The sequence below is a fragment of the Squalius cephalus genome (genome assembly GCF_949319135.1).
Source record: "Squalius cephalus genome assembly, chromosome: 24".
NCBI lineage: Eukaryota > Metazoa > Chordata > Actinopteri > Cypriniformes > Leuciscidae > Squalius > Squalius cephalus.
Genome location: NC_137145.1, coordinates 21,709,333 through 21,730,910, shown reverse-complemented (window position 1 = coordinate 21,730,910; position 21,578 = coordinate 21,709,333). Strand labels below are relative to the sequence as shown.

Below are 21,578 nucleotides of genomic sequence, written 5' to 3'. Positions count from 1 at the left end.
AGAAGCCCTTGTTCTGAAACTTCCTAAAACCATCTTTACCAATGAACGAGTGTTCAATCAAACCACTAATTTAACTAAATTAAATAAAAATAATTTAATTATATTTAGTACTCATATTCTAAAACAGAGTTGAGAAAACTGCTCATTCTCGCTGAATGTGATAAATATTCACACTTGAGGGTCGAGCAAAATTTCCAGCATCTCTGCCACATCTAGCATCCGGCACTTTCATGTTTGTGGCAAAAACGGGAGCATTAAAAACAAAATATATTGAAAACAAAATATCTTTTCAGTGATGCCAAACAATGGCAACATGCGTACAGTAGGAAAAGCTTGCAATGTAAGTTTCACATGTTGCACATGGTTTTTACAAAGAAAAATGAAAATGGGAATGAAATAACTGGTTTTGAGGTTTCTATACTACTTTGAGGTTGTGGCAGACTCAATTTTTTTTTTTTAACAGTCATTGGCTTAATGCAAAATTAACAAATGTAAAAAGCAAAGAAAGATGTCTTCTTTCCATTCAGAGAGTCAGTGAAATGCATATGTACACTATGTTTGATTTCATCCTTTGCAATATGTAATTCAGTCTCATGTTTTGCATTTTGCATAATTTAACTGCACTATATATGTCAAGTGGTGCGCACTGTGGGTTTGACTATTTCTGATGTTTCTATTATGACTATTTCCTTTTAGTGATCGGTATACACACACACACACACACACACACACACACACGTATATATGTGTAATTTTCTGTTAAAATATTTCTCCTACTCTGGCTTAATATGAACAGGCATCTGTAAGTCAGTGAATTTCCTTAGAAGTTATGAACACAGTTTCAGTGGCAATCTCAAAACATTGCTCTGTTTCCTGGACCTTCCCAGCCAGCCCGACAACAGCAAAATGTACTCAACCAATGGTGTGAGTTTAAGGCGGGGCTGTCGTCCAATAGGAGAGCGTTTGGAAAACCTGTTTGAAAACAGTCATTGTTCAGTTTGGTGGTGCTAGTGGTGCATAAATTACACACTTTAGCTTTAACATTTAGTCAAGTAATTGTTTTTCTAATATTTACATATGGCAAAAACAAAATGAAAAACAAAAAAAAAGTTGATGGCGGTCCAATTTTATGATTCCAGACATTCACTGAGTCTGCAAACCATCTGGAATACCTGAGAAACACTGAGGGCATCAAGACACTTTCTACCTCAGAAAACATGGCAGGTATCAGACTGAACATGGATAATGCAATTATTTTGATAAAGCCATTATTGCATTATTAAAGCGATATTGCAAACGTAACTTTATATACACTTTAAGCTTTACATTTACAGTACAGGCCTTTTCCTCTTCATTCCTGAAGACAAAAAGCGTGAAAAACATCAGTGCCAAAAAGTTGCTTCGTGAACAAAAAGGAATGTGCCAATATTCATAGCCTATCAAAACAAATGCTTTGAACTGAAAACTGTACACCGCTTCATCGAAAACAAGCTCTAAAAGTGAGTTATTGGAATAGACCTCCATATATAAACCTGCTGCCAATAAGAGTGTATGGTTCTGATTACAGGACTGTAGATAACTCTAGACGTTTCCAGGACAGGTTCCTGAGCCTTGCTATGCTGATGATGAATGCCGTAGGGGGGTTACAGATGAGGGTCCGTGGCTGGTGGGATGTTGAGTTCAGGCTATAGATGAACCTTTGATGCTTTGCTGTTCAAAGCTTGACTCTAATGGTTTGGCAAAATGTCCACCAATCTTGTGACGTCTCAGAGGTTCACTAGAGTTCACATTCAGTCGAATTTTACAGTGAACACATGAAGATGAATCAAAGTGTCAAGCAAAGCGCTGGGTTCTCTTTGGTGAACCCAGACTCCGATCTTCATATTTCTGAATGTTCCTAGAGATGGTCCTGCTGTGTGATCTCAGTGACCTTGGCTAGAGGTGTCGTATGTGTTGACCTGAGGGATGGAGGCTACAGAACCGCAGGCTTCAATCAGACTCCTTCATATCTTCCTCCATTTCTTTAACTGATTTTCTCTTGAAGAATCCAGCCTGGAGGAGAACAAACAGAGTCAACATTCAACATCACTGAGCCATAGCATGCTTGCACTGAAGATGTTCAGCATAGGATGTGCAGAGGTGAGCTAACATAAGCAAAATAGTGATGCTTACCTTCCATAAAGCGAAGATAACAAGTGCCAGTATTAAAAGTCCTATAAGAATACTGAGGATAATAATCCATAGTGGGATTCCGCTTTGTATGTCTTTGGTGACTTGAATCTTCACCTGCAGTAAAGATGTAACATTAGTCACATTTTAAAAGCTAACATGGAATACTAATTTCTAATTTAAAGGTGCTGTAAGAGATTTCAGCCATTTTGATAAATTAGCTAGTTATGGTAGTGATGGTAGATGTGACTACATTCTGAGGGCAAAATGAATCTTTCTCCTTTAAAAGTAACCGTACAACCTGACAAAATACATATAAATTGTAAATATATATATATTTTTTTTATTAGTGTCTGATTTGTTTTAGAGACTAGGGTGTGTTCACACTTGTAGTTTGGTTAGCTTGGTTCGTTTGGTCTGGGCTAATGCTCTCGTTATATGTGCATAGCCTACATATGATGGTATTTTGACCGGCTAAGAACTTGTGAAGAGTCAAAACAGCAGTGAGGCAAACAATCTACAGTGAGGAGACGCGGTTCTGATGCCTGTACCGAACAGTGATGTGCAACATGACGAGAAAAAAACAGGTATGCTTGAGCATTCTGTCCTTTTTTAGGGTCGCATCTTGTAATATCATATTTCAGTCGAACCGCACCAGAGTTCGTTTGGAAGCGGAGCGAGACTCATCCCTTCAGCGTCTCGGTCTGCTTGTTTGGTTGCACCAGACATGCCAAGCGTGAACACACCTTTAAAGTAGCAATGAAACAAAAGTAGTGATAGATCTTCCAAATTTTGAAGTAGATCTGAGTGAAATGGATTATCAAAAAAGAAAACGACGTAGGGCTGGACTTGGTTCAATCCATCGGTTGTAATGTAGTTATGTCCAACGAATCGTTCTTTGAACCGGTTCTTTTTAGTGACCTGGTTAAACCACTTCACTAAATTATACTGAACTCTCCGAAACAGTCTTAGGCTCGAGTCAGCTCTGGGGCCGTATTCACAAAGCATTTTATCTTATCACTAGGAGTACTCCTAAATCGCACTAAAAGATTTTAGCTAGGAGTTTTCTCTTAAAAGTTATTCACAACGCCTTTCAGACCTACTCTTAGTAAAGAAAAATGACAACTCCTAAACTAAGAGTGAGTCTTCGTTGCTATGGATGACGTCATTACTCATGCACGAGCTTGACTGAAGTGACCACATTGATTGGCTGATGATTGTAACGCGGGAATGATTCCAAGCACCTCCCCTACGATGATGAGTGACAGGTGACAGGTCTGAGAATGCGTGCACTACACAAGCAGTGCGAAGGACGGAAGATGATGAATAACTGAATAAATAGCCTAAATGAATAAAGAGTAAGGCAAAACAAATAGCCTAGTAGCCTAATGAAACATATGGATTGATGCAATATCTTTGCAACATTATTGAATTAATCTGTCACTATATGCCTCTGCCTACGTTTGCAAAGAGAAGAACATTTTAATTTGATTCACAATGAAACGTTACAATTAGTTTACATGCAATGAGTAGCCTAGTTTTGGTTGTTGTTGGTGGCGTTATTGCATCCCTAGTTATGCCTACAATGCACAATTGTTCCCTCGCGATTGGAAGCTCCTGAAGCCGCATACGCATTTCAAAACATCACAACGTGAAATGCCACAAAAAGCGGTTTGTGAAGGTCTTAGTGAGTTAGGAGTCCTCTCGACTTCTTTTAAGTTGTCCCAGGCTTAGGTGCTACTTTTAGGGCTAAAATGCTTCGTGAATTACTCTTAGTCAAAAAAATTAGGAGTCCTAAAGTTACGAGTGACACGCCCATTATTTTTAGGAGTTGCTCGTAAATTCGCCAGTTAGGAGCTACTTTTAGCCTTAAAATTCTTGGTGAATACGGCCCCAGATCTACAAGTTACTCAATCAAACTCACTTTCTGACATGCCTGACAATCACCATGAGTATATGATCCTATGATGCCGGTTTTTACACACTGAACTGAGAACAGGACATGCCCGCAGCCCGATTTGCTGAGAAGTGAGTGCCAAGGGTTTCATAAACGGGGCAAAATGTGTTTTTGATGTCTTTTGCTAAAAAAAAAAAAAGCATAAAGTATAACAAATAAAAACTATTGGAAATATAACAGTGATCTAATCGATGGCAGTAGTTCTCGAGGCAACAGCAGTAAAATGATAGCAGTTCCCTCTCGAGTTCTTGAGTCACCAGTACACTGAAACAGTTCAGACTTGGACATGTCTGAACAACTGATATGGACATGTGTAAACAGAGCAGTTCACTAGAATGAGGGGTCGAAATAAGCTTTTTTTGTTTTTTTATGGTTTTCCCTCCCTGCTGCCTACAGCTCAGAAAAGTGACTAGTGACGGGTTTGGCAGCATTGCCGTGACAAAATTTTAGGGTGATTCCAGGTGGATTATTCACATGACATTTAAGGATCAGGTAATTGGCTGGTACCAGGAACAGTTTATGTGCGGTATCAAAAAAAATCCCTTACAGCACTTTTAAATATAGACTGAGCCTGATGCAATTTTTCATCTTAATGGTCATGAATTTAATGTAAAATGCTGCTTATATTGATATAAGTGCAGAATCCAGGGCTGGCTTGTTTTCATACCTCTCTGGCCTTGACGTTATCATTTAACACAAACAGGTCCGTGTTCTTGTTCTCCAGCATGGCATGGACACCCATATAAATGCTGGAAAATTCTCCCTATAAATGATACATTTTTCAGACGGCAAGGTATATTACTACAGCATTCTGACAGATCATACATAGCAGAACGTGAAAGTTAACAATCAAGCGGAAGAGCGTACTTTGATGAAGGTGGGTCGCCACACTCTGAAAGTGGTGTTGATCTGGTTGAAGTCTCCAGGAGGGATGGAGCAGCTAAAGGACACACAGGGATTTCTTTCTTCTTTACAACTCTGGGAGACAGAGGAAAATTGAGATGCGATCAGATACCCTTTTCAAATTCACATATTCATAAGAAAAGCGATGCTTACTCACCAAAAGATAGATGCTCAAGGACTCTTTTTTAGGATTCACTGCATGAGGGTTGTCAGGCTTGATGTGTAAAGGGTTAATCAATTTTTTGGCATCACAGCTGATATTCTATAAGAACAAAATGAGGCAGTTGAGATATTTCTGAGCCAGTCATGTAGATAGGGCCACTTGAGGAATCTGAGCACCTACTGTTGTGTGCGTGAGATCTGTGAGGTACAGCAGAAAGTTTTTTTTGGCAGATGTTTGATGGGGGAACATTATCGTGAGCAGCAGTGGAGGACTCGGCATTTCAGGTTCTCTCTCAATCTGTTCAACACAATCAGAAATCAGTCAGAATCGGGCGGCACGATTAATCGAAATTAAATTTCATGCGCAGCTTGTCAGTGCAGCACAGATCTGTGATCAGCAGTAAATGCTCCATTTCAAATGCAGTGTGTGACTCAATAAGCGACTCAAACTCGCAGTGCTTTCAGAAGGAGCAGCGTTTACTATTCATCCGTGCTTTACTGACAAGCCGTGCATAAAAAAATAATAATCACAGGCTTTGTGATTTCATAATTGCACTAAGCCAAATCGGTTTGTCAAAACTAAATTTCTGGATCAACGAAGCATTCACACTCAAACCAGTTTAAATGAATCTGGATCATGTCCCCACCCAAAACAAGACAATTTCACATTGGCATCAGACTCCATTTGACTCCAAGATGACTCCTTGATGACATAAGTTTACGTCAATGTTTTATATGAACTACTATGACATAGACATAGTTCTCCTTCACAGTTCCTCATTTGTTTTTTTTTCTCTTGACCACATGATAGTCTCTCGAGGGCCTGAAGGAAGTGATTCAAACTCCAGGTCGAGGTGTTGAGTCTTACCGTGTAGCTGATTTTCACCTCGTCTCCGATCACACTAGTGTGGTTGAAAAAATTGGGGATTGTCTCCTTCTCTTTCAGTATGATGTGGTCCTCCTTCATGTACTTGTTACTACAATAAAAACATGAAATGACAATCTGACCAGTACACAAAATATGATTTTTAATATAAAAAAACCCATACAAATAGTGCAAACTGCTTTTGTTAAATCTAGAGTTAACATCAGTTGAGTTCAATTCTTTTGGTTTTGGCAAAGCTGATTGGTTGGTTTAAATAAGGCACTTACGAAATGAATCGCAGGTTGGCTTCATGCTTCACAGGGATGACAATACTCACAAAGTAGTCTTTCAGCGCTGAGTCTGACCCCTCACTATCACTGTGGTGAAAAATTAATTATATACATCAATATATCCTTATTCTCTATTTGATCAAGTGAGTCAAACACAGTAAAAATAATATATCATTGGTAACTTTCAAAGGAGCAGTCATGAACGTAATTCTTACGTTGTTGCAGTAACATTAATCACAATGTCCTTACGAATATGAGAGGGATTGGGCTCAAATTGGATTTTGAAGTTTTCCTGTTGGATTGAAATAAACAGTGTAAAGAGAATGAAATATAAATATGCTATTGCAATTTGATTGCAGAGGCAAATCTCACCGTTTTATCAGTTTTAAGGAAAGGATATCCAACTGCACATACTATTCTGGTATTATTCGTTTCACAGTCCTTCTCTTTAGGCTGCAAAAAACACACACAAAAACTTTTTTTCACACACAAAAAAAAATGTAATAAATGACTTGAACATTCACTGATTTGTTAGACCAGCTGATCTTCAGTCTCTAAAACCAAGTGTTATTTGCATGATGCCATTACAGTTGACTTACCTCGACTTTCACATAGTTGATATTTTCCGTGTGGCTCAGCGTAACCCTGGTATTATAAGCATTGTCTCCACTGTTGTGGACGTTGATGTTGACATCAAACTTCTCTTGGTTGCTTTTTATGAGGAGACTATAAATATACAGAAATAAGAGATAGACAAAGTCAGTTTGCATCCAGTGCTCTTGCTTCTGTTATCCTGTTTCATGTCTAGTGGACAAATCTGAGGCTGATGAAAATGACAGGACAACCCGACAGGGAATGTTTATTCTTTCAAAAGTCAACAGAAGGGGGCAGCAGACGACAGGAATTGACTAAATACATTGGAATACACCAGAAAACATTTTTACAATATGAATAAAACAGCCACAATGACATAGTCCTGTCATATCTGCATTGTCAATCTACAACAATTATTATATTGAAGACAGAAGAATCAGAAAGACATTTTAGGAAAATAACATGAAGACTGATCACATTTGAAATGTTCCTATTAATACCTTGAGATGTTTGCAGTGGCTGTAAGGTGTAGATTAGCAACACACTTGTCATCATTCCCGCAGTCTACTAACGCGATCTAGAGCGAAAGAAAATACAAAGTAAAGTAATAAAGGAAGATTTATTCTGACATGCTTGAATGGTCCTAAAACACACTTCAAAACATCTTCATCCCTTTAAGTTTGCTAAACAATGTTTGCCAAAACATTTCTAAATAGTTTTCCTGCCAGATTTCGTTTTACACTCTTTTCCAACGATGTAATTTAATTACAAGCAGTTTCCCGCAAATATTTGTGCCAGGAATTGTTTTCTTGTTTGAGTGCTTTTTCTGAAGGGAGGACAAGAACAACAGAACTTCAGGGAGTAGCACTGGCAAACACTAGTGATGTCTCCAGAAAAAGCGGCTCTTCCTCCTGATAATCTTATCTCGTGAGCTGGCAAAGCTGTCTGCTTGGGAATTAGAGTGTGTGCAGAGAGATAACGAAAGTTAAGAATAATATAAAACATTGAGTTATATAAGAAACCCCATTCCTGATGGACTGGGAGTAAAAAGAGGACTTATCACAACCCAACACGTTTAATCCCCCACTATTGTCTACTGAATGTTTTTTAAACTGGTTAAACTAGTGAACCGCAAGGAGATTCCATTCCAAATTGGAGAAAAAATTCACAAAATATATTTATAATACATTTAAAGCTGTCAAAGTTATCATGTCTATTTAAATATTTAACACTTAATATAAATATTTTAGTTTTTCACTTGTTCACCAAATTTGATAATACATTCTGCTTTCTAAAGACTGCTCAGAATTTATGAGATTAATCATGATTATCTTATTTAGCATAAAAAAAATGTTTTCGGACTATTTCTAAATGCATCAATTCAAAGCAGTATAGCCTACACTAGTGATGGGTGCTTTCGAAACACGCTTTGTGAAGCTTTGAAACCTTTGCGAATCATTTGTTTCGAACCATTGATTCAGAGTGCCCATCAAACTTGAATAGCAAGCAACCTTTACTGCACGGACCGCAACAGACTTTTAAAAATGGTGGTTGAAAATGCTGCATGAACTCAACCAATCAGCATGTTCAGTGCCCAAGTCCCACCCCCGAAAGTTCCTGGACTTTGAAAAAGGGACTTTCTGGGGGGCAAATTTTTACCCGGAAATTCCCAAAGTCCCTAGATCCTGGGGAAAGTTCCCGCGGTGGAAACGGAGCCGCCTGGTCTCGCTGTACTTTGATGTCATACACCGATCGGTCTGCGTAGCGCCACTTCAAGTCAAACACACCACAAAAGTCATGTGATTTCATTAAACAAGGCTTCTTTACGTCATAACTGCTTCGAAAAGTTTCTAAATTTCATTGGTTCGAATTTCAATGGCAATCTCTGTGAACACATGAGCCAGTGTCTATATGACCTTTTCCTGATCTCTGATCAATTTGATACATTTTTAGACATTTAATGACACATTTGTATAATAAAAAGGTAGAGTTAGTTATTGGTCAGATTAACCATGCTCTCTATGAAACAAACAAAACAAGTCCTAGAAATTTAATAAAATAAGACATACCTGTATTACAAAGACATTTCATATTTATTGGTATTGGATGATTTGTTAATTGCATTTAATAGATTACACCTTGAATCAAACATTTGCTATTGGTTTGTAGAAGGTGTTTTTATGCATGTTTGGGCTGAGTTCAGCAGGGTTCACCAGCGTGTGGCATTTTAAGCTCTTTGAAACAGTGAATCATTTCGCAAAGCAATTGGTTCAATTGATTCAAAGCTTTGAAAAGCTTAGTATCTCCCATCACTATTATATGCACATCCAAAATTGGTCAAAAAGTCAAAAATCAAAGAAATTTAAAACAACAGGCACACTGCTGTATGTGCTCCCGAGAGACTTGTTTAAAGCCAAACATGGTCCTTATTTGGTCGAAACATTTCACTTTATTAAAGTTTCATGGGAGCAAATAAAGCAGTGTGCTGGGTTTTCATTTGTGATTTCTAAATGAATCTTATATATATTATATACAAATAAATAAAAATATATTTAATGTGTAAACAACATTGTCTTTAAAATATCACACTGGACATTTTTCTTATAAAAAAAGCTAGAGCAACTAAATTACAACAAAAACCATCAACAGAATCTAATGTACAAGTAGTTGAAAAGTACAATTGTGCAGATTCATACAAATATGAATGATGACAAAAACAAAAAATGTACAGTATGTTTTTATAATCAAGTCATCAAATAAATTTGGCCATTGGGAAAAGTCTTGGCATTCCCTATGCCAGCCCATCCCTGTTTCTGTTAATCAAAATCTCATTATAACTGCGTGTGAGAGAGCAAACATGGAGAAAATCTCTCAGCGCTTGTAAAATTAGAGAGACTTCATTAGACTAACTTACAGCTGCCACCCACATTTACTCCTTCTTTTAATGGGCGTTATAAGTGGAGCGGTTACTGGAGCAGTGAATGTTACACTCTATGACCTACACATATAAACCTCAGATCAGATTCGGCAACAGGAATGAGAATGAGAACTTACAGTCTTGTTGAGTGACGTCGGTAATTCCCCATCTAGGACTGGACCCTTGTCTTCATCCACTAAACCGAATTCCAGCGTGACCATAATGGGGTCTCTGAAATCCAGTTTATCCTGTGGGGGATAATAAAGGATGTTGCAAATTTTTTCAGCTTAACGTCAGTCAGACAACTCAGAAATGGTTTCAAATTCGCTAGCAGTCTATTATCAACGCTGTATTATTGGTTTGTAGGTCATATTCTGATATTGATCATGCAGTATTGCAGTCGTCCATCATTAACACAAGGGGGCGTCGCCTCTTACAGCACGTTCTTTTCGTATAGCATACTTCCTCTAGAGCTCAGAGGACAAGTATGCACTGAAGCGGACGTGCTGTAGTCTCTCAACGGAGGCTGGGAGTGACTCAGGCCTTTGATCAGAGAACCTCTGGCTTTTATTAAACTCAAGTCCTCTACTTTCAAACGCTTAGTTTTAAGCTCTTTATCTACTGAGAGACGTTAAACGTAACATAAGCTAGATCAGAGGCAAACAGATACACAGTTAATGGTTTCAGAGAAGAACGGGGGCTGGTTTTATAAGAAGCCAGTCTGCACACACAAGGAGGGAGTGTACAGTCTGCGTCGCAAGCTACCACTGCTTTACATTTATAGATTTGGCAGATACGTTTATTCAAAGCAAAACACATTACATTCAAGACGACATTTGAACATATTTAATACATCTTATACTCTGAAAATGTCGAATTATCTGGTACTGTAAGAGGCTTATTGACCAATGATATCATTTCCTGTTTTGTGTTTTTTTCCATTGGTAGCACCGCATGACGGACAACGTTTTTAAAAAGTTTATAATATTTTAACAACAATTATTCAATGCTTTTTCTTTTCAAAGAAATAATAATTAAAGATTATGCCAAAATGAAATAATAATAATAATAATAATTAAAGATTGTGATAATGAGGTATTTTTTCTTCATTATGACATCAGGACGGTTGCACCAACCTGACATTTTTCACTTCACACCCCTGAAAAATATCAAAATTCAAATTCAAAAATTCATCACAGAAGATGTCTATTCAAGTAATTGTATGCATGAATATCATTTGAAATAAATAAACAACAGCCCGTTCTCATCCTAGGGCGTCATATACTGACGCTTTTGACATTTCGTCTACATCCAACGCACATGGCACCCTTTAGCGTCAATATGAGATGCAGATAGATATGGGCCAGAAGGCGCCTCCTAGCGGTCTAACCCTAACCCTACCCCAGACCTAAACCTACCCATAACCGAACAAAGCTCTGTGCGTGTCATATTGACGCTAAAGGGTGCCATGTGCATTGGAAGTAGACGAAATGTCAAAAGCGTCAGTATATGACGCCCTAGGATGATAATGCGTCGAATATAACTATAAACATCTTTTACATCTTTACATCTACATCTATAAACATCTATTTTGATTATCGCCTTATTTGCTTGACTTTTTTAAGCGCTACATTGTTACTTGTTTGAAAAAGTAACTTGTTACTGGAAAAGCTACACTATTAAGTTACTGTCATGTAGAGCAGTGCGATTAATCGTAATTGATTTTTGATTTCGATTTTACCCTTATGGTTTTTGCCAAAAATACATGCACACAAACACCATAATGTACACAAAGATAAACTAAAAATCACAAGACAGAAGTTTGTGCAGCCCTAAGAGACCTCAGTCAGGGTAGCGCCATATTTAAGTTTTGACAGGAATGAAAACAAAGCTGTGAGGGACAGAATACAGTGCGTGAAACTCCATGAAACAGTTTTAAAATGATGTGATCCAGAACCTTTATACAGAGCATTGCATTGTAAAGACTGTAAGAGTTCAATTCAATATGGCGTCTAACATAACTAAGGTCTATACTTGTTATGAAAAACTGATTTACTTGCCGACGTGTAGAAGATGTGCTCTCTGCAAAGCTTGTTATCAATCAACTCATTCTTCTGCAATCTCCTGTCCTCCGTTTCGTTAAACCGTCCTCTGGCAATCGCTCTCAGCGAGTCCAGCGTTAAATTGTACCTGATGACTGGAGGGAAACGGCATTTAAAAACACAGAACATTAAAGACTTGATTGACAAAACATAAAGAAAGAGCATCAGTGACTCACGAGTTCCTGTGATTGTGTCTTTGTCAGACTTCATTCGATATCTGAAACACACATTGGTCTTCACACATACTGTGGTCCTCCCGTGGATCTGACAGGTCTGCTGCAGATTGATCTTGCTTGGGTCGAAGGTCATATCGGCATGAAGCTCTGCAACATCCCGAGACCTGGATTAAACAAATTCAACACGATGTTTGTGTGAATGGAGCAGCATTTGGAGGATTACTAGGTGTGTCATTTTCATTCCGTACAACAGCTGGTTCGCAGATCATAGACTGATTTCAGTCCAACTAAACACTTCAGATGGTCTCCAAAAATATCATATGTGGTCAATTACAGGCGAACGGAGAGCTCCTAAAAGGCTGGGAGGTGCAGCTTGGGGAGTGAAGATGGCAGAGGTCACTAGACTCCATGGCTTTGCTCTACAGTCGTAGAGTCTCAGCATTTGGGGTCATTTTGTGGCCACTCTGGAATCTGTGATCTCTACAGGGGGATCTAAGAAAGGAAACGCTGCCAAGAGTTTATTTCGTGCTTGGAGGCACTCTCACACAGATTCGGAGCCCAACAGAAATGGGTCGTAGTGGAGGGACATAACCCCTGACGGACAAGCCTCTACAATGTGGGATGTTTAGGCTCAGGTCCAGATTTGAGACAGCTGCTGTGGGTGGGAACCAGGAAGACAGAGGGTAGCGAGTTCATGTTTCATACCCATGGCTTTTTTAGATCCAGACATTAGTGGGAATTTAAAATGTTGCACTACAGAATAGATTCACTCACATAAAAATGACACTTTAAGTCAAACACACTCACCAATAAAGTGCGGCCCCTCCTATTCCTCCGATAGTGACGTCAATGATGCCATCGCCATTCAAATCCATGATGCCGTGAATTGATTGGCCAAAGAACTTCATGCTCTCTCCATCTCCTCCAGCAGCAATTCGCTAAACACAAACAAACACAAATACCATCTTTATTTTATTATTATAGTCATTATATTACTAACATTCATTTTATAAAGATGGCATTTAACAATAACACAGTCAGGGTTATGTTATGTTTGTTCTTAGTTTGACTTTCTAGGATTTTTAGTTAGTATTCATTAGTTCCTGTCTTCCTTTGTATAGTTCCTGCTCCTTGTTTGTAGTCATGGTTACCAAATATTTGTCATTTGTTTCAGCTCTGTTCACGCCATTACCATCTGTAAACAAGTTACTCTGTTTCAGTTCTCATTTGTCCAGTCTACTTTCGCATTTGCTTCTATGTACTGTATGTATTACCAGTTGAATTGTTATTAAACTCTGCATTTGAACTTTATTCCTGATCATCATCTGTCTGTCTGCACCTTACTAACAAACACAATATTTATTTTATTATTAAAGTTTATATAAATGTATATAATAATTACTTCATTATATGAATTAAACATAAATACAATATTTTATTAATACATTTTATATTAATACAATAAATATTGCATTATATGAATTAACCAAGAATACAATATTTATTATATTAATATATATTAATATATTATAATATTATAATTACACTTCTAGCCCACCTAAAGTAAAAAAAAAGCTCAGTTTAGCTACATGTTTCATTGCCCAACCTTATTTAAATGTATCAAGTAAAGTTAAAATATAATGTACAAGTATATAGGCTCCAGTATCCCTGCGACCCCACATGACACAAGTAGTTTGAAGAATGGGTGAAAGGATATACAAGTGACTCTGTACATCAATAATTCATATTTGAATAGCTCTGCAGTTTATCACAAATACAATGTAAACATTAAATATTAATGTTACTGTTCACATGTTAAAAAGCAACATGTTTATACAGGGGGTCTGTCTTTCTTACCACCAAAACGTTAAAGAGCACTTGATGATATGCTGTCAAGATTCCTTACCTGAACATACTTCTCTTTTATTGATTTCTGAGAACCGTGGTAAATATACACCGCCCCTCTGTGGTCGTTCTCCAAAGGCGATCCGATCACTATGTCATTAAAGCCGTCCAGGTTGAGGTCAGGAACGGCAGCGATTGCAGTGCCGAAGCGTGAGCCGCAGGGCTCGTTCTTGCTGAAGATTTTACAGTTGCTCCGAGAGTTAGCAGTACAACAGGTCTGATTGACCGGCTTCAGCGTCATCTCATGCTCAAACAGCCCATCCTGAGGGTAACAATCAGACACAGAGTGAATGCCTGAGATACTGCAGCTCTCAGTGTGGCCTACAGTCTCGTGGTTGAAGATATAGGTAAAAAGAAATGTAGGTTCCAATGGAAATTTCAAGAAAATATAAAATTGTTATAAAGATGATTAAACAGATGGAGTTAAATTCAATATGCAAATAAAAGTCTGTAAATTCAGTGATTTGGAGAAAAAAACTAAGCAAAACAAATAATATGTGGCCTCTATACAGTGCTGCCATGTAACACTAAAATGCTTCACAAAGAAACACTGACCAACGGGCAAAACCGATAGAAATTGCTCCATTTACATCATTATTTGGAAGCTCTTGAGAGCAGGTGCTCCACAGAGGCTGGTATTTTGCTGGAGATATTACAGTTTCATTCGATTTCCATTCCCATGATGCCAAGCTCTCATTCCAACCCTTCCCCTGCTCTGGGACCACTTATCTCAGGCTGAACACCAACGCAACACACACTCCCTGAAGACAGATCCAAATTTACAGCTACCACATGCTCCCGGGCTGGAATGAAGGTACTACACTCCCCTACACATGTTTTCAGTATGTGGAATGAGGCACATCACACACAGATTAAAGACACACACCTCATTGAGTTTGTAGACGTAGACTTGACCTTGTTCGTCTCTCTCTGGACCCATATACATGGGAGCTCCGACCAGAAGGATGTCAGTGTAATTGTCACGGTCAATGTCATGCGTCTGGAGGACGCTGCCGAAATACGAGCCGATCTAAGAAAAGCATGACAGAAAAAAACAAATACCATTGAGAATGAAACTGCAATTTAAAAAAAATTCAAAAAGATGAATCACAATATGAAACAGAAATATACTTCATAGCATATATATTTCATGACAACTCTCGGAGTGTATTGGCATGGTAATGCGTATGCAGAGGTGGAAAGAGTACTGAAAATTTGTACTCAAGTACAAGTACTGTTACATTGCTGAAATAATACTCAAGTACAAGTAAAAGTACTGGTGTCAAAAAAGTACTTAAGTAGAAGTACAAATTACTCTTCTCAAAAACTACTCTGAGTACTAGTTACTCGTTACTTTTTAGCTGGCGATAGTTAATGTATTACCAATAAATATTCAACCAAATCATAGATTTATGTAGAAAATAGCTACTTTTAACACGCTTTTACCTTATTGTTGAAGGACATTAATTAGTGGTCATGATACTGGAATTTCTAACTTCAATATATGACACCTTGAAATATGTCAGTATTCAGTAGGCCTAGCCTATAATTTTTAATACCATCGGGAAAACTACCACATACTAAATATTTTAATATCGACATTTTTGTCCATCCATTTTGTCAAGGCAATCATTATTTTCAAGCATCGAAAGCACAACACTCATTGTAACAGTAATCTATTTGAATGGAAAAGTTTAATTCAAGTATTCTGAAGAGACACGTCCACTTTATACAGTGAGATTTTAATTTAGGCTTTTGTTTACATATTTAAACATTGATCAATAACCATTACAATAATCTAACTTAAATATTTACTCACTCAGTGTATTTGTCTTTACAATAGGGTAATGTTAACTGTTGCAATAGCTCACACACAGCACAAGGAAGCTTGATTTCAAACTGAATTTAATTAGCAAAAAAGACTAGATTTTTCATAACTTTTGACAACGTTTAATTCAAGAGCATGGAGAGATTGGAGCTGGACGTCATTTGAGTCTGCAGTGAGAACCACTTGGAGAGATTCGCCAATCGCGATTGCACATGATATGACATTTTTTTACAGTCTATGGATATGACACAGTCCGAGAGCGCACACTCAATATCCGAGTCCAGTTCATTCGTATATTTGAGAGCTCGCGTCCAGTTTTTTTGCGATTACATGAATGTGCCCTCGCGTTATAATATTGCACTCGTGACATTTGCCATTAAAATATGCCATAGAAACTTGCAGGTATTAATAAAATTATGCGTAATAGGCCTACCTGCAATCCCGCGCTGAGAGGAGGCGGGTGTGTCAAACTCGCTCTCGCTGTCGTTGAGATGAGAGAATGAGAACGCGTAGCTGGTTTCGTATCGGTGTATAAGCCAAAATGAGTATTGACAGATATTTCAGTATTGATATGTATCAAAATATAGATATTTTGACAATACTACTATGTAGATTGTAGTTTCTCCAAACTTTCAGTCCAGCCATTAATCACTCTGAGCTCCTCGCCTCCTTCACTTATGATAAGCTCTTCAAAACCTGCTGCGACTGCGGCGGCTTTAATTCAGTCCAAATATCAGGGGTTTTATTGGTCCATTTACGATCGAATATTTTTATTGGCTACCGAAATGCCGGTCAAAGATTTGAATATCAATTCAAATTGTACTCAGTAACGAAATGTGATTTTACAAGTAGCGAAGTAGATTACTTAGTTTAATATGTACTTGAGTACAAGTAAAATTACAGATTTAAAAATATACTCAAAAAAGTACAAGTACCCAAAAAAACGACTTAATTACAGTAACGTGAGTAGTTGTAATTCGTTACTTCCACCTCTGTGCGTATGACAATGTTGATATATTTGGTCTTGGCGGAATAGATCTGCTTCGCTGCTGCTGCTTTTATTGCTGCTGTGCTGTTGGTTATTGCTGTTGCTGCAGAGCAAATACAGGACTTGCTACCGCCAATACATACACAACACGCTGATGTGAGCAAGTAAGACATGCTGTTGCTGTACAATATAGCGTACATTAATTACCCGTAGCAGATCTGTACAGGTGGAGCTGGGAAAGGTGGAGGGTTTCTGAAAGCGCGCTGCACTGCTAAGGCAAATGCTACCCAATTATTTGAAAGTTGAGCAGCGAGCTCATTGGCTACTGATACAGCACGAACCAATCAGCTGTGCCCTATAGATAACAATGAGATCTGTACAGAGACCTGTACAGAGAACAGGACCAATTAGCCTGCCCCATCTAAAGTTTCATGACAGAACTTCGTATATATAAAATCATTTAAACAAAAATCAAATGTATTTTTTACTGTAACACAGGTACAATGTCCATCTACAATGGTAATGACAAAACACTCAAAAGAGTAATTATAATTATAAATTCAGATTTTTTTTCTATTGATTTTCTTGTAAAATAAAATACAATATAATTTCTTTATGTCAATTTTTTTTTTAATTTAGGGGTGAAATGTGATCTAAGCTTGTTTTGAAATGTATTTTAATTTATTTAATTGAATTTTTTTTTTGAAAACCTGAGCCTATTTCAAAGAGAGCAATGCACCTTAAGCTCCTCAGCAGACCTATCCATCCCATCAAGTCACAACTAATTCTCCTCTCCAGATCTGAAATGGTGGAGATCAGGAACTCAAAGGGCCCTATCTTGCACCCAGCGCAATTGAGTTTGTACAGCGATGCATGTATCATTCCTATTTTGCACCCGCGCACAGCAGACTTTTCCCTCCACAGACGCACGTCGGTTAACTAAGAAATACACTTGCGCTCCCGGGGGGCGGTTCAGCACAAAGAGGAGGCGTGTTCCGGCGCAAACGTTCCCTCATGCTATTTTGCAGGTTTAGAAAACAATTCCGCCACTGACCGAAAAAATCTAGTTTAAAGTCAGTGGCGCGTTGCGCATGTTATTCATATGCTATTTTAAGGGTGCATGCTTGGCCATAATCAATGTAGCGTGTGCACAACGCACATACACTTTGATTCTCTCATCTACACAGAAGCAGCAGTTTTCATTTTTGCAAATCATACATTATTGCAATAGTAGATAGATAGATAGACAGTTTATTATAAAAGCATACATCTAGCTTACACATTTACCCAAATTATGATACGCCTGTTTAACCGAAGTTAATTTGGGTGTGTTTCTCCATCCCCAATGTAACTTCTCTGTGTTTTACGTCCCTGACGAGAACGTCGGTCTCCTCGGCTGTGAACCGCTCCTGGCGTGCGCCTGGCAAATCCGCCGTTATGATAGGAATCCGCTATAGAACAAGCGCGTCTGCTCTTAAAGGGAATGTGAGATGACGCTCTGATTGGTTAATTTCACGTTACGCCCAAACCACACCTATGAATAATGAAGCTACTTCAGACCAACCCATTTTAGATTTGCGTTGGGCGCAAGACCCGCCCACACAGTTACTTGCGTTTCGCGCTTGATACTTGGGTTTCAGATCATTAAAATTGGGCCCAAAGAGAGGCAGTGGCCATAATGGGGTGTTGGCCAACATGGGATCCTTGGTAGAATCCTATGTTGGTAAATCCACGTCTTAAAGGAGAACTCCGGTCAATTTTAAAGGGATACTCCACAGTTTTTTCATATTAAACTATGTTATTCCCTTAACTAAGACGAGTTGATACATACCTCTCTCGTCTCAGTGCGTGCACTAAATCGCTCTGGCGCGCGGCGACACTTTGATAGCACTTAGCTTAGCCCAGTTCATTCAATATGGGCCAAGCAGAGAAGCTACCAAACACCTCCACGTTTTCCCTATTTAAATACAGTTACTCGCGTAGTGTAACTCGACCTAGGACGGTGACACAAAACAAAACGTTGCGCTTTTCTAAGCGTGTAAAATGGATAACTATATTGTATGGCGGAATACCATAGCAAGTGCTTGGAAGCACTTCGACTTGGCGCAGTAATATCTTCACTGGAGGGAGCGGGGGCCGGTGAGAGGATTTTTCACGAGTGAAGATATTACTGCGCCAAGTCGAAGTGCTTCCAAGCACTTGCTATGGTATTCCGCCATACAATATAGTTATCCATTTTACACGCTTAGAAAAGCGCAACGTTTTGTTTTGTGTCACCGTCCTAGGTCGAGTTACACTACGCGAGTAACTGTATTTAAATAGGGAAAACGTGGAGGTGTTTGGTAGCTTCTCTGCTTGGCCCATATTGAATTAACTGGGCTAAGCTAAGTGCTATCAAAGTGTCGCCGCGCGCTAGAACGATTTAGTGCACGCACTGAGACGAGAGAGGTATGTATCAACTCGTCTTAGTTAAGGGAATAACATAGTTTAATATGAAAAAACGGTGGAGTATCCCTTTAACATTGAGCTCATTTTTTTGTAAATTTGGAGTGCTGTCAGTACAGAGAACAACGACAAAAATCGGTGTTGCCTACACCGTGTTATCCTCTTTTTAAAATTTGCACCCTGTTGACTTCAATGGGGCAAGTTTTAAACCTGCTTTTAGCCTCTTAACATCCTTGATGTGTCATTACAAGTGCTCAGCCATGTGAGTGATTCCTTTAGAGTGAACACAGTGAATCTGACTGCAGTAGATGTGAAAGATATAAATAAAAGTGATCAGCCAGCATTCATACCTGTATTTACATCCTGTTTTCGGCTGAAGTCCACAGTAGTCGATTGTCGAGTTCACGCACATAGGTTTAGTACTTACGATCATGCGCCCGAACTCGAAAATCGACTACTGTGGACTTCAGCCGAAAACAGGAAGTAAATACAGGTATGAATGCTGGCTGATCACTTTTATTTATATCTTTCACATCTACTGCAGTCAGATTCACCGTGTTCACTCTAAAGGAATCACTCACATGGCTGAGCACTTGTAATGACACATCAAGGATGTTAAGAGGCTAAAAGCAGGTTTAAAACTTGCCCCATTGAAGTCAACAGGGTGCAGGCAACACCAATTTTTGTCGTTGTTCTCTGTATTGACAGCACTCCAAATTTACAAAAAAATGAGCTCAATGTTAAAATTGACCGGAGTTCTCCTTTAAGTCTTCTGGGAAGACCTGACTGATCACCTTCTTTCAGCCATCCCTCCAGCTCCTCACTGGTGTTCTTAAAGGATGCTGTATCCTTAAGGCTACAGTCAGAGATCTCCCCCAACTTTTCACAAGCTTCTCTGATACCCCTTTTCCAGCGACACAGTTCCGGTGCGGTTTCCCAGCCTTTGTCCATTCTCGAATCCCGGGCCAGAAGGATCGGTTCAACTCCAGCCCTAAAAACGTACTGGTCTCGAACCCAGTGTGCGTGAGAGCGAGTGAATCAATGTTTCAGTTTTTCTACGAAAAGGACAGATGAGAGTACCACCAGAATCACTCCTGGAACTGTGTACAGCAAAACAGAAGTGCCACACTTCCTGCACAAACACCATATTTGCAATGTTTTTTTTTAGACTGGTTATAGACAGGTTAACAACACATAGTAGCATTACGTCAAGTCAATGTTCTTCAAGTCTGTGGAAACATGCAGCCGGTTCGCGAAAGGCTCCAGTTCGCCTGGGGCGAACTTTTACTTTCCTTTTTTTGGCTGAAGGTTGCAGGTTTGTCTTCTAGTGGCTTTTATGCATTCAACTGTATCCATACACTCTCATCTCATCCCTTTTCCCACATTTGTAGTAATGACACTATAACGCAAACTGGAAATTGTAACGCATGAGCACGCAATAGTTTTCTCGTGCGCACGCGAAAGTCTGTATATTTTTTATTTTTGCAAAGGTCCCCTCAGAGGCTCTGTAGAAATGTTATAAGAATGTGTTTTAAAATATTTACTTATGTTTATTTTTTAAATGTCTATTTTATTTTGATGTTGGGGTTTTAAAATTAATTTAGCATTTATTTATTTATAACATTTAATTTCTTTATTTCCTTTTGATTTAGGGGTGAAATGTTGAGATCCACCCAAAATTGCTTGAGATTTGATAATGAATATTTACCTGCTCTCCATTCAACGTCTGTGTTATGGTGAAATTCTCTCCGTCGAAGCGGTACACCATGACACGCCCGCTGTGGTTAAACCGTGGTGCTCCTGTGATGTACAGCACTCCATTGGGTGTGTACGCTGACTGCACATCATAACCTGCAAGCAAAACCACACTGCAACCTTTACTACCACACAACCAACCCAATCTCTAAAACAATTTACAGCAGTCTGCATGCTTAATATGAAACAGCTGGGGCTGAAATCATAAACGGTTTAATAACCGAAGACACAGACATCGTTGGGAGTAATGTTAGAATAAACCAACGTGACTGATTGTAAATCTTTTTCCTCAAATCAGCATTTGCGAAACGGCGCTTCCACGCAGCTCGTTCTCCAAACACGTTTATCAGGCAGAGTCATTTCATTGTTTCACTCTGGAGCGACATCCTTAAAAGGGGATGTGCAGAGAGTGTGAGCATTTGCACTTACCGTGTGAGTGTTTATGGGATGGCAGAAGATTGTGACAATGTGTTTAGACTACCACAATACTGTCTTCTATAATAAGCTTCCCTGCCTCTCTGA

At 38.7% G+C, this 21,578-nt stretch overlaps 1 protein-coding gene across 1 annotated transcript in view; it reads right to left on the bottom strand.

Annotated features, from left to right (window-relative positions):
• Positions 1-408: 408 nt before the first annotated feature.
• The window catches only part of itga1 (integrin, alpha 1), a 48,705-nt gene continuing 27,535 nt past the window's right edge, over positions 409-21,578 (bottom strand). Inside the window, exons 12-30 of the mRNA XM_079861422.1 lie at positions 21,010-21,152; positions 14,927-15,070; positions 14,042-14,302; positions 12,943-13,073; positions 12,136-12,299; positions 11,918-12,054; positions 9,995-10,105; positions 7,441-7,517; positions 6,946-7,072; positions 6,719-6,799; positions 6,562-6,638; positions 6,344-6,433; positions 6,060-6,168; positions 5,373-5,489; positions 5,187-5,291; positions 4,994-5,104; positions 4,794-4,889; positions 2,173-2,286; positions 409-2,052 (exon numbers count right to left, since the gene is read on the bottom strand). Coding sequence (XP_079717548.1) covers positions 1,990-2,052; positions 2,173-2,286; positions 4,794-4,889; positions 4,994-5,104; positions 5,187-5,291; positions 5,373-5,489; positions 6,060-6,168; positions 6,344-6,433; positions 6,562-6,638; positions 6,719-6,799; positions 6,946-7,072; positions 7,441-7,517; positions 9,995-10,105; positions 11,918-12,054; positions 12,136-12,299; positions 12,943-13,073; positions 14,042-14,302; positions 14,927-15,070; positions 21,010-21,152 — 2,258 coding nt within the window. The 3' untranslated portion in view covers positions 409-1,989. The remainder of the gene's footprint in view (positions 2,053-2,172; positions 2,287-4,793; positions 4,890-4,993; positions 5,105-5,186; positions 5,292-5,372; positions 5,490-6,059; positions 6,169-6,343; positions 6,434-6,561; positions 6,639-6,718; positions 6,800-6,945; positions 7,073-7,440; positions 7,518-9,994; positions 10,106-11,917; positions 12,055-12,135; positions 12,300-12,942; positions 13,074-14,041; positions 14,303-14,926; positions 15,071-21,009; positions 21,153-21,578) is intronic.